At 38.4% G+C, this 13785-nt stretch overlaps 1 protein-coding gene across 2 annotated transcripts in view; it reads left to right on the forward strand.

The window, feature by feature from the left end:
• slc4a11 (solute carrier family 4 member 11) overlaps positions 1–12512 on the forward strand; it is a 111799-nt gene extending 99287 nt beyond the window's left edge. For both annotated transcript variants that reach the window (XM_055057137.1, XM_055057138.1), the window contains 5 exons: positions 721–886; positions 1763–1936; positions 4884–5079; positions 6402–6571; positions 8914–12512. In XM_055057137.1, coding sequence (XP_054913112.1) covers positions 721–886; positions 1763–1936; positions 4884–5079; positions 6402–6571; positions 8914–8980 — 773 coding nt within the window. In that variant the 3' untranslated portion in view covers positions 8981–12512. The remainder of the gene's footprint in view (positions 1–720; positions 887–1762; positions 1937–4883; positions 5080–6401; positions 6572–8913) is intronic.
• Positions 12513–13785: the final 1273 nt, after the last annotated feature.

A 13785-nucleotide genomic window follows, 5' to 3' on the forward strand; every position in this document is an offset into this window, starting at 1 on the left:
GTAAGGAATACATTTTGACCTCGTTTTGTGATGAGTTTGGAGATCATTTTTATTTTTATTCCAGTTCAGTCAAAGCTGCTAAAAGGTAAAACCTGTTTTTTTTATCTGAAACAGCCTCGTTTGCGACGGAACCCTTTTATTTGCTGCCCTTATTATCGCTTTATGCTCTTTAATAAAGGCACCCGGGCGAAACACATTGGCCATTTTCAGATTTTTTTTTTTTCTTCCTTTTTTTTTATCCTGTTGTTTGGCATCATTTTTAGCCTCTATTGTTGCCAAGGCAGCAGCTGTTCTCTGGGGGTCAGAGTAGAGATGACTGCCAAACCCCGAATGAATTTAAATTTAAGTGCCCGGACAATTTTCTGTTCTGTACCTCCAGAGACAATAAGTCATAGCATAATAGAGCAATCATTTCTCTTGTCATTTTTTAAATTTAACCCGTTACATTTAATCCAGCAGTATTTGACGGAGCGGCGCACCAAATTAGATATGAGGCATTTAAAAAATGAAATCCAGAAACTCTTCAAAGGATTAAAAACGATTGAAAACGTGGATTATCACATCAGTAAAACGTAGCAAATCCACAATATTAGCAAACTGAGGAAGCTTTTTATGAGATACTTATGATGTTTGTATAATGCTTCATATGAGGGTGCAGGATCATTTTCCAATCTCATGTGCTGTCATTTTTCTTCTTCTTCTGGTTGTCGCTTCGTCCAGTTCCAGTGTTTAAGGTTCACAATCGGCCGATCTTCAACGTGGCTCCGTTCGAGCGGCTGTCGGCCATGAACGTTGTCAGTGCCATGGGACTCGGCTTCCTCCTGGCTCTCCTCATTTTCATCGACCAGAACATCGTTGTTTCGCTCACCAATGCCCCAGAGAACAGGTAGTGTGCCAACACGCTGACATAAGAACCTCTAGTTCTCTACGGGAGCTTGCATTACACTCATCATGTGGATAAGTAGCACATTAATTTCATTAATAATAACCCTGGGTTACAAAAAAATATGCTTTGGAAGTTGTCAATTTTTTTTTTCCAACTGAATTAGCACTATTTTGCAAATCCAAAAGTGACATCCGTTTTCCTCTACCAGGTCAGGTTTTTATTCCAATTTCATTTAGAGAAATCTCTCAGCTTTTGGGACAGTCGTGATCTCAACCATATTGACTGTTTAAGGAATTTAACTGGAAGACCAGTCTATGCCAGTAAAATTAACTTCACCAGTTCCGATGAGAAGATTGGGTCCAGAATTGTGCACATTCATTTCCTCTTTGTTCATAAAGCTTTCATTCATCAAGTGAGACTCCTCACTGTCCTCTGAAGTTCCCGCCCTCCTCCATTCACTGGATCCACTGGGTCCTACTGAAGGACACGTCAATAGGACGTTATCTGCAGCTTTCATCATTCACAGGGCTTCCCTCATACAGCTCAGCCTGTTTATACCTGAAACCCTCCAAAACACACAGACTTACTTAAATGTTGCAGGTCTGACATGAGCACACAATGTTCCACTCTTTCCTATAACGTGTCAACGTTATTGATTTATGTCGATGCTTTCCGCGACAGTATGAAAGAATATGAATAATGGATTTGTATTTTTGCTTGCGTGACGAATGAGACGGAGGAGTGCGCTCGCTCCACTTGTGTGTTTTTTGTTTTTGATTTTTTTGCTTTTAATTACATATCCTCTTTGTCTGTGTTCTCACTGCTTCCTGTGTTTCCTGTTTGAATGTGACGTGCCGCCTCTCTCCCTAACCCCAGGTTGCTGAAGGGCACAGCGTATCACTGGGACCTGATGCTCTCCGGCCTCATTAACATCCTGATGTCGGTGCTGGGGTTGCCCTGGATGCACGCTGCCTTCCCCCACTCCACCCTCCACGTGCGCCAGCTGGCTTTCGTGGAGCAGCGCGTGGAGGGGGGGCACCTCTACGAGACGTGAGTCCGCCCGCCCTCTCGCCACCGACTGCGATCAAATGGAGGCGTTGGAAGTTCATCTTCAGAGCGTGTGCTGACAGGGATTTTCTTTTTTCTTTTTTAATCGCAGGCTCTCTCATGATTGCTTGATTAGCATGGAACTAACAGTTTTCCTTTGAGGACGGATGAGCTGAGAGGGAGTTTCTCAAAGATGAGAGGATTAAGTTGAGCATTTCATCCACAGCCAGGCGAGATTATACTTTGCATATCAGGATTAATAAAGCAGCAGAGTGTGATAAATGAAGCCTTCTTGTGTGAGGACAGAAGATGTAATCAAGGGTTTTAGTTTTTTTTTGTGGACAAAGTATGCAATTTGGTATTTTTGATGGCATGTCAGTGTGTAAAATGAATACTTTAAATTCTCCAATTTCCCTATTTATGAGAACGTGTTGAGTCGCTTCTAGTCCGTTTAGAAAAGTTCATTTAAGCTGTTATGGAGGATGGAAATGATATCTCCTTCAGTTCTAAGATAAATAACAATCTGTCAAATTACAAAAAATTAAAACATGTTAGAAAAAGCTAAAGACACCATTGTTTTTAGCATGATTTAAAGTGGCAGTAAGTAACTTTTATTTAAAACAAATGTTTCTCACATATTTATTGAAACTGTCACCATGTCATTAAGTGTGGGATGAAACTGATAATCTGTGAAAAATTGATCTCCCCTGCTAACTTGAAACAACCAATCAGAGCCAGGAGGCGGGCCTTAGCACTGTCAATCACCTTCCATGTGACGCTGCTTCTCCCCTGCAACTAGCATCGTCTATCATGAATGCTAAGGCTAGATAGCATGGCCACTGATGAAGGCACGTAAATGATTTTTGACATTAGCACATTTAGCACCAAGTACATGAAGTGGTTGACAGCACCTAGCCCCTCCTCCTGGCTCTCAGTGGTTGGTTTTGTTGCATTTCTTCAGACGACAATAGCAGCTCAGGGGGAATGTGGACAAAATTGATCTTTTCACAGATTATCTTCAAATGCATAGAAAACATATTTTTTATAATAAAAGTTACAATTTTAAGAGTAGCAGTCAAATGATGATCCACGGGTGTGACCAAGTCGATAAAGATAGTTGCGTCTTCTTGAATCTTCCACTATGATTCTGTTGAAAATGATAACGAACCATCTGATGCTTTCAAATATAGCTGTAACAACATGTTGTTTTGGCAGTTCTTCCTTTTTGTTTTTTCATGGAGTGTTTGTATTGAGTTCCCACAACAGAATAACTCGGACCAGTGATATTCTTTTAGCTGGATTTGTCTTGTCTTTAAGTTGAAAACTATCCACTTTCTTCTACCTTCTTTCATTATTTTCCCAAGAAGAAAATGCATCTATCCTCATTTGGGGAAAACTTTTACGTTTTTTCTTTAGTTTAAAACACAAAAATTGAAATAAGACAAACAGCGAGTGTTGGCACAATACCAAAGGAGAAGAATATCAACAGTGACCTTGACCTTCCTAACTATCTGAATCCACCATTCCACAGTGAAAATCATCCACAAGATGGAAACATTGGAAGCGGACATTCCAGAAAATGTACTACAATTTCAGGGCCATGCAGAACTGCTCAGAGATGAAAACAGGAAACAAGAACTCAATTTAAAAAAAATCAACACACAGCAGATCTGATATAGCATGTTCATTTCATTTTTTATCATTATTTACCAATTAGTGCATGGAAAATAAACATTACAGACTAGCAAGCAGAGGCATTGACCTACATAATAACCCATTATACAAGCAAAGAAAACAAAAGCAAAGACAAAAATATAAAATTGTTTAACATAATTTGGAAAAGAATACCTTTTACTTCTTTCCTGATTTTTCTCCCCCTTTTTTATAATCTGTCTTGGTTAAACAATCCACAGTCACATAAATATTTTGCGTAGAAGTGATGAAACAATAAGTAAATAAATCAAGAATAACTACAGAACATGTTTTGCGATCTTCTCATTTGGTGGCATTAATGCACCGTCACTGAAATGGCGTTGAGAACAGGAGAACTGTTCTCCACAGCAACAAAAAGAGAAAATGACAGCATGTTGCAGCTTTTTGAAACGTGATCACGTTGGTCCAGTGAGAGAAACAAAAAAACATTTTATCATGTTTCCTTATCCTGGGAATTGAGAATTGATTCAAAATTCTCAAAAACTTCAAATACATTTAAGTTGTACGCTCCTATTTGCAACTTAACTGTGGATCACATTACATGTCCATTTTTAATTATTATTTCAAATAATTGTTTGATATTTTTTTATTTAAGAATAAGCCAGGAAGCTAAGCTAATCAATTACAGAATTTTGTGCATAAACCTGTTTTTTGTTTAAATTCAAATTCGATGCAGTGTGAAACCTTATAGAATTGCTTTCAATAAATATCCTATTTGGTTACACAGTCTTTTCCTTTTTCAGGCATTTTATTTAAACAGAATCTCAAGACCGTTTGAATAGAAAAATTGGTTTTGAATCGTGACCTTAAAAACTGGAGTTGCATCAAATCAAATGGAATGACTGAATTTCCATTCCAAATGTGTGCAAAACAAAATCACGTGTGAATAAGTTTATTCATGCAATAAGTCACTAAAAAAAAACACGTGACGCCATCATCATCGTCCAACGACTTCCTGTTGTTTTCTTCTTCTTGGTTTGCACCAATTATAAGATCCTGTTTTGTCAGTAATACATCATTACAAAATCTACTTTTTCAAACAAAAGAACATTATTCATATCCTCTCTCTGCTCATTAAATCCTGATGTTTAGGAAAATCTGAATTGTGCTGCTGCAAAACCTGCACTAAAACTGATTGGGAAAATCCCCAGAAACAAAATCTCTGTTGTTTTGCCAGAGAGGATTTTTCAGAAACCCTTCGTTCTTTCATTGTGCGTATCGTTTTGTTCCTCCTCAGCATCGTCCAGGTGAAGGAGACCCGGCTGACGTCTCTGGCTGCCAACATCTTCATCGGCGTGTCTCTGCTGCTGCTGCCCGTTCCGCTGCAGTGGATCCCCAAACCCGTCCTGTACGGCCTCTTCCTCTACATCGCCCTCACCTCCATCGACGGGAACCAGATGTGTGACCGCATGGCTCTCCTCCTGAAGGAGCAGGTGAGCCAGGGCGCTGGGTGAGAATGTGTATGCATGTGTGTGTGTGTGTGTGTGTGTGTTTTTGTGTGTGTGTGCCCATATGCTGGCTGTGGGACTCAGCAGATCAAACAGTTGACTAGACGCCCAGCACAAGAGTCACCTCTCATCTACTAACATCTTTATTTATTTGTTGTTTGAGATGTTTGTGAGGGTTTGGTTTAAGGAATTACAAAATAAAATTTTAAAATGAACCAAACTAATGTTTTTGTTTGTCCTGCAAAATCAGTTGAAAATCATCAATTTGATATCCACTAAATAGTTTTGGCTAAAGAAACCTGCAGGAATCTCCTTTATGTGTCTCTTATCCCCAGTGTCCGGTTTAACCTTGCCTCTTCAACAGTGAGGAGATAAAGCAAGGCTTACCCTTTCAATCCATGCTTTACATGCTGCTGACCCCAAATGGTAGCAGCAGGAACTGCATGCTCCAGGAAAAAAGATCTTGAGCTTAAAAACACCCAGAGGGTAAAAGTTACATTTTAAAAATACTCAGTTACTGATGGAAAGATCATGTGTGTAATGAAAAATCTGTACATTAGATGTGTATTCTCCATATTACTTGTTCTTATTTTATAGTTTAAGACACCAGGATGTTTTAATTCCAGAAGTAGCCATCGCAAATTGTGACCACTCCATCTCAATTTCACTTTTTCTGATTTCTGTTTCTGAGCGATGAGACAGCATCTCTTTAAAAGAGCCTCTCCTTTAACTGTGAGATATTCAGAACATTTCTACCTAGCAGATGTTGGAAACTGAGAAAGATGTATCGCAGCGACTTCGCTGTTCTCCACCCAGCCTTTCTGATATCAAGTCTCTTGCTCTCTCTGAGAAAAAAAAAACTCCGTCTCACATGTCCTTTTTTCTTCAAACTTCATTTTTAAAAACCTGAGTAATGCTGATGATTGCAAAAAAACAAAAAAACAAAACAGCAACTGAAAATGTAACAAGTGTTGCAATTTTGCTCCACAAACAGAGTTTGCAGGGCTGTCAGGCATGGAAACAATCTGATCACCTGCAAACCCATAAATCCAGACATTGAAACTGTTTACAATATTTTTCATAGTAGCAACCAAGTTTGCAAACATAATTCAGGCCAGTTCACGCTACTGAAAGCTAACAGAAGTTGTCATCCGAAACTGGAACTTTAGAGTCCAAATCTCAGAGCTGCGTAAGCTGTCCACTGTAATCATCTCCTTAAGACTGCAGTAGACCCAAGGACAGCAGAGAAACACAGCCACAGGGGGAGATTGAATTTTAATCAGCTTTTATCCTCTCGCCCCCCGCAGACGTCATACCCACCTACCCACTACATCCGCAAAGTGCCCCAGAGGAAGATCCACTACTTCACCTTCCTGCAGATGATGCAGCTGCTGGTGCTGTGCACATTCGGCATGTACCCAATACCGTACATGAAAATGATCTTCCCTCTGGTCATGATCCTCCTAATCCCAATCAGGTACGTATGGGGAAGCTTGAAAATCCATTTTCTCCATTATGACATTCAGGGGTTTGCGTGTGAGGACGGTCACGCCTTCTCAGAGACATGCATCACAAGACGCAGCAAATCCAGATGTAAAAATGGCTGGAAATTACAATTATGAAAGAAATTATGGAAGAACTTTGTGTCGCAGCGCTGTTATCTCAGACTCCCCATCCAAACAGACTTCTCTACAGAAGCTGGAATCAATTCTTCACAAAATAACATTTCTATTAGTTATGCTTTGTCTTTATTCGTCTTATGATTTTATCAAACAATCGATCCAAGTTTATCTGTACAGCACATATCAGAAATAAGGCATTTCAAAGTATTTGCCTTCATAAAAACACAAAACTCAACAATGGAAACATTACATTTTGCATCAAAATGTTGCTTAGAGTTTCATTTCTTATGGTATAAAAACAACTTGACCAAGGTTGCAATTTTGCTCCCCAAACAAACAGAGTTTACAGGGCTGTCTAGTCTAGCTAGCTAAAACCCTAGAGAGACTCGGTTTTTAGTCTAGCTTTAAAGTAACTCAGTGTTTCGGCTGTTTTACAATTTTCCAGGAGTTTGTTCCAGATTTGTGAAACTCTAAATCGATCCACAGACGGCAGCATTCATTATTGAACAGGCAACGGTTCGCACAGATCAAACTAAATAAACCGAGAGGCCCGAAAATGATTTGATGAAATCAAATGAAAACAGGTTCGGCTGTTCAATCAGATCATGAGACTAATTTATGTCAGTATTGAGTCGCTGTGGCAACATCCAAGTTCTCTTAATTTGTTTACTCTGGTGCATAGGTGTTATCTACATCGTGTCTCATCATAACAATGTTTATGCGGCAGAATTTTTTGACGTGTCCATGGTAATCGGTTATAGCTGGTGATCAGTTTAAGTAGCTTAAAGTATTAAAAGTGAAGAAAGCTGATGCTGGAGCGTTATTGAATAAAAGCTGCATATCTTTCAACATGGAGATAAAATTAAATTGTGCAATAGTGTCAATAGGAATCAACTAATAGAAAACAAATGTATCAGTTTAGTGAAAAAAATATTTATTTCGATTCCTCCTAATTAATTAGACTAATATCTGGAACATTTGATGATGTATTTTCACCCCAGCAACTCCATATTCCCTTAAACCCCTTGCAAAGAATTGATTATTATTCTTTGCTGGGAGAGTTTTTAGCAGAGGAGTAAACAGTGCATTATTTAAAACATTTGCTCTGAAAGTTTTATTTCTTCTCATCATGAAAAATGTTGTCCAATCACTTGAAATGGAATCTAAATCTTAGAGTGTGCACTGCAGAGACAGGATCTGTTATCTGGGGTTTCGATTCCTCAGGCTAGGATGAAATGTTACTGAGTGATCTGATCTGTTAAACATGTTTAGTCACAGTGCTGCTAACTGCATACAATGCAGCACACATTTCTGATTAAATGCCTCGTTACCAATTAAATCACTACATTTAATGTGTTGATCAAATGATGTTGCGTGGAAATGTCATCAGCATTAATTCATAAGCTAGGTCTACATTTATAGCCGCTGATGATTGCTTTTTCATTTTAAAATTCAGCCTTTTGCAGGCTAACATTTCTAGGGTTTTATTTATTTTTTTCGGACTTTTGGAGTGGAAACATTGACTTTGCACACCTTCAATAGCAGTCCTGTGTGTAGTTTTGCTAAATCGCTAACAAAACACTGAAACCAGCTTTCAATATTCAGTGTGTTAGTGTCATTTTACAGACTTGAGATTTGGTATCACTAAGGTTGCTAAACTCTTCCATGCTATGGCCGCCCAAACAATTATGACTAAAAAAAACTGATTAAAAAAAATTGGTGTAACTTTATTTGACGGGTTGTGAATAAGACTGACATGACGCTGTAATAAACATGACATAACGCCTGTCATTCAGATCCAGTTTAAAGACTGCAGAACTTTTATTGATTTTGTATGTTTGTGCATTCAGTCATTTATTATGAAAACAACATACTTTTAGCTTTGGTGGGTTTTAAAAATGATAGTATAATGTGGAAAATTGAAGATGAAACATGTAATTCAATTATAAATAATGTAAACAATACAACATGACTTTTTAAGTATTAGTTTTTTTTTCTAGAAATCAAGAAAATAAAAAGAAATCTACTGGGGTTTTTTCCGGTGTATGTCGGAACCTTGTACATAAGACCAGCAATGCAATTTTCGACTCTCTTCCTTTATAATCTTTATGCCATACTCTGGTTTTTAGAATCATTGAGTCTTCGTTCTGCTGTAGCAAAAAAAGATCTGACACCAAATTGTCTGTTCTGCTTCCAGGAACAACGTGCTTCCTCATATCATTGAGGCCAAATACCTGGACATCATGGATGCCCAACACATGTAGCTTCACCAGGATTCAAGCTCTGGATCCTCACAAAGTCCATGGGAGGGAGAGGGAAAGGGGGAAAAAATGGAAAAAGGATGAACAAAAACATATTTTTTGATGCAAAACTACATGGGTGCAAATAGGGGGATAAAAAGAAACAAAAATCACGGACTGTTTAGATTTTTTTTGAAGAAGTCTGCTGAAGCACTGGAAACGCGGGGAAGCCGAGGGAGGAAGAGAGCCGAGCGTTTGGGTCCGACGTTTTCCAAAAGAGCGAACAGAAGATTTCTCTGTGAAACAAACATTCTCCAAGAAAAGTGACTGTTCCCGTCTCGCCTCTGTTTGAGCACGTCGGACCGTGCGGTGCCATAACAAGTTTCACGTTCTCGTTTCACAGCTTCGACCTTTTTATGGTAACGCTTTACGATATCCTTTTTGCAGTGTGTGGGGCAAGTGCTTCAAGAATTCTCTGATGCTGTGGAAGTAATAATAATAAATAAAAAATAGAATACAAGAAATGCTGCAAGGGTACATTAGATTGTACCAAGAAAGGGGTTAATGGCACAATGTAAGTATGAACCTGATCGCTTTTTGACACTTTGCACTTATGTTGTCTTTACACAGTTACAGGTGTGTCTCGATACGTCGGCGATCATAAAAAACTTGTTTTGTTTTGGTAAATCTGTTTCAAATGTGAGTCTATATGAATGTGCAACAAAAAGCAAGTATTTTTCTTTTCTTTTAGTTATGAAAACCTATAATTTTGCCTCTCAGAAGTTAAAATTTTTACATAAGACCAATTAAGAGGCATATTTTCAATACAGAAATGTATTGAGGCATGAGGAATTTAGCTGATTTAACGGTTTCCAGCAGAAACTGGTTCTTCAAGGGTGATCCAGTCACTGGAAAGTTAAGTGGAAGGACAAAAAACCCAACAAATTCTTGATTTTCTGATTATTTTTCTGATTTACCGAGATGCACCTATGTATGGGTAAATGTTTTACCCACATACACTGTGTTTAAAAGAACCTAAATACTTTGAACGGGTCAGTTTAGAGCACTGCATTTCGGCCACTGTAAAGTCCGCCTTTTCCTCGTCTTTGTGCAGCGTTCCAGCCTTTTGCATTTCTGCACCTTTTAGCTGCTGCTGCGGATGACCCTTGCGCACATACATGTTTAGTTTTCAGAGTCATTCCAACAAGTGTCAACATTTGTACCAGGAGGAAATCACAGAGGGTGTGTGTGTGTGTCCATGTGTGCGTGCGCGCGTGAGTGTGTAGGTGGGGGTGTGTGTGCGTGCATGTGTGTGCGTTTGGGTCATACACACAGTACTTCTCCGTCCTCTGTCTAGTTCTCTGCCAGCTCTTTAGAAAATGTATTTTTAAAGGTGGAATCCATCTTTAGAAGAAGAATCAAAAAAAGAAAAAAAAACATTCCACGGGTATATATAATTATTTGTAATAATTTTGAATGACAGCACAAACCAAAAACATATATTGATATCTTTATCTTAATGAGAAGGGGGGGAAAAATATATCAGAATATGACGGCAATATATTGAAATATTATCAATCAATTTTAAATAGAATATTTATTTATCATAATGATAGTTTATCTTTTAAAAATGAAAATGAGGTGTGTTTACCCTGAACTGAGAGCAGTGTGTTACCCTGTTTGCTTCTTTCCATTCCACTGTCTGTGTGTCTTACACTGCAAAAACACTCAATCTCACCAAGTATTTTTTCTACAGCAAATATCTTAGTACAGTTGAAACGAGACGAAACTGACTTACAACTAACTTTTCAGCAATGAACAATTCCTTGATATTGATGAAAAAGTGGCAGATAATTTCACTTAAAACATTCCCCCTATGTGATAAATGGAATAATCTGTCAATTGGAACGAGCAATTTTTATTAATCTTAAGGAATTGTTGACTCAAAATAGCCATTAATGTATTTTGTATTATTTCAAGTGTGCTGAGATATTAGCTCATGAAACTAGAGCAGCAATACTTCAGAGTTGGTGTTTTTCGCGGTGCACATTTAGCTCTGCCACAGTGTTCACATGTCAAAGTCCCGTCCAGCTTCATGTTATCAGCGTCAAAGCTAGTGGAGGAGATTACGGTCGAAAGGTTTGCGACAAAACGGCTAGAAAAGATCCGGATTAAGCTAATCTATCTTTTTATTCCACGTTTGTTTTTTTTTTTTTTTTTTTTTTTTTTAGCAAGTGTTCAAATAAGAGATTTGGAACAACTTGCTCCTATTTATGATTTTTGTTTTGGGGTTTGTTTGTTTTTTTTGTAGATCAGTGCTTGCAAATGTTCTCGTATAGTAATGCAGGAATACGGAGAGCTATATGTTATTAAAGATACAAAAAAAAAAATCTGAGCACTGGTTTGCTTAAAGCATGTCTCATGGGTTTTTCAAAAAAAATCTTTCTGCGTAAGAAAAACAAGTAGCAAGTCGAACAAATGGTAACTACACACGAATATAAATGCAATGCTTGATATTCAGCAATACTTTGTATAAAAAACCCCCAGGAAGTTCACTGAAGTTGGAGGGGAGGGATTGGAGCAATGACAGGCCAACTGTCATTTTTTTATTAACTAAGCTGCACCTTCTCAGTCCAACCCGCCCTGCTGATTCAGTGATTTCACACATTGAGGAGCAAAAAACAGAAACAAAAAAAAAAATTTGCCTGTCAGCAGCGACAGTTTCGGGTTTTATTCTGGTTTTTATTGGGTCTTAAACGGCATCTCCTTTCATGCAGTCCTGCTCAGCTTTGTCCTACGAAACGTAAGAAAGATGTCCCACTTCAGCAGCTGCAGATCTCGAGGCGTGGCAGAAAATCTGGGATGCATTTCCATGGACCTAAGCCTTAAGACTGCGCCGATGGACGGAGCGAGAAATGAAAGGAGATGCCAGGCTGTGAAGGAACACTGCGATGCAAAGTTGAGTTTTTAATCAAACGTTCGTCATAGTTAGTTTCTAAGTTCGGACTGAGAGCAGAGATTTACTGATTCTTCTCCCTACGTGGCGGTATTGTTGTTGTTCCTCGATATCCTCACTGTGCCGGTGATGTTTTTCGGAGTAGTAGCAGACTCCTCTCAGAGGACAAGCCGGTCTGATTCGGAGCGAAAGACATTCTACTCGTGAAAAACCTTCGACTGTCCTGGTCCTCCCGATGGAGAAAAAAAAAACGAAAAAAAAAAAACGTTTTTTTGACGTAAACTGTGGTTGTTTTTTTCGTTTTCGTTCATTCTTTTCCTGATTTCATATAGCCCTACCTTTTCTAATCATGAATGTATGACGTGTGATTTTTTTATAATAGCATACTAATTTAGGTGTCGGAAACAGAATCTGTAATTTTGTCAAAAAGATCAGCTATATTTGTAAGCTGTAATATGTATAAAACTGAGAAAAAATGATTATCAAACAGAATGTGTTGGTTTACTATAGTATATATATAAAAATATATATAAACTGTATACCGAAAAAGAGAAACTCAAGCTGTTTGCCAAATAAAAGTAATAGTGATGTTAATATTTCCATAGATGTCATCACTCTTCTCATAACTCTTTGGTAACGATATTAAATCTGCTACAGAAAGTTATTAGCAGTTTCTTCTGTCCTTCCTCTCTCCTTCTTTCCGTCCTTCCTTCTTTCCTTTTTACTTCCTTCTTTTTTTTCTTTCCTTCCTTCTTTCATTTCTTCCCCTTTTTCACTCCTTCTATCTCTCCTAAGTCCCTTCTTCCTTCCATCTTCACTCCTTTTCCTTCCTCTCTTTTTCCCTTCATTTTCTTCCATTTTCTCAATGCCCTTCCATCTTTTTTTCCTTCTGTCCCCACTCCTTCATTCCTCCATCTTTTCTGTTCTTTACTTTCTTCCTTCCTTTCTCTTTATATTCTCTCTTCTTTCCATCTTTTTTTCCTTCTGTCTATGTCCTTCCTTCATTCCTCCCTCATAAAAATATCACTATTTCTGAAGGCAAGCGTCATACCAACAGTAAGACACAGTGGTGGCAGTGTGATGCTCAGGGGCCATTTTGCTGCTTCAGGACCAGGAAGAACCATGAATCCTTCTGTCCACCAAAACATCCTGAAGGAGACCGTCCATCTGGCCATCTGTCAGTGAAACCAACCTGGGTTCTGCAGCAGGACGATGAACCAAAACACACCAGCAGGTTCAGGTCTGAACAGGTGGAAGGAGAACATCATGAAGACTTGGTGGCCTAGTTAAAGTCCTGACCTGACTCCAATTGAAATGCTGGAACATGGCTTCAAAAACTCGTGCTTAAAAACCCTCCAGTGTGGCTGAATTATGACGATTCGAAAAAAACTCATCGCAAACGTCTGGTTACAGTTGTTGCTAAGGCCGACCCAACCACTTTCAGATATTTTTAGACAACCGCTGTAGGGTTGGATTTGTTTTGTCTGTTCATAATAATAATTATCTTTGTCTAACAGTTTGAAGATCTGAAACATTTTAAGACAAACGTATAGAAAGAAATAGACTCACATAGGGGGGGGGATGCTTTTTATCACCACTGTGTACAAGTTAAAATCTGGGGTCCAAACACCAGATCTTGTGGGACTCCACATTAAAAACTACTTTATTAAAAAGTTTTACAAAAAAAGCAACCATATCCCTTCAGTTTTTATCGTAATGAAGTGTAATCTTTGTTTTGATGCAAAAACAAACCCAGCATCTATCACTTTTTTTTTCTTTTATTCCTGCTTCTACTTTTTCCATTAAATATTAGGATGAAAAAAGCTGCAGCTACTCCTCCATGGTGCTACTCCACTTTTTTTTTAAAATACTT

The sequence above is a fragment of the Poeciliopsis prolifica genome, unplaced genomic scaffold (assembly GCF_027474105.1).
Source record: "Poeciliopsis prolifica strain line A6 unplaced genomic scaffold, Auburn_PproV2 SCAFFOLD047, whole genome shotgun sequence".
Taxonomy (NCBI): Eukaryota; Metazoa; Chordata; class Actinopteri; order Cyprinodontiformes; family Poeciliidae; genus Poeciliopsis; species Poeciliopsis prolifica.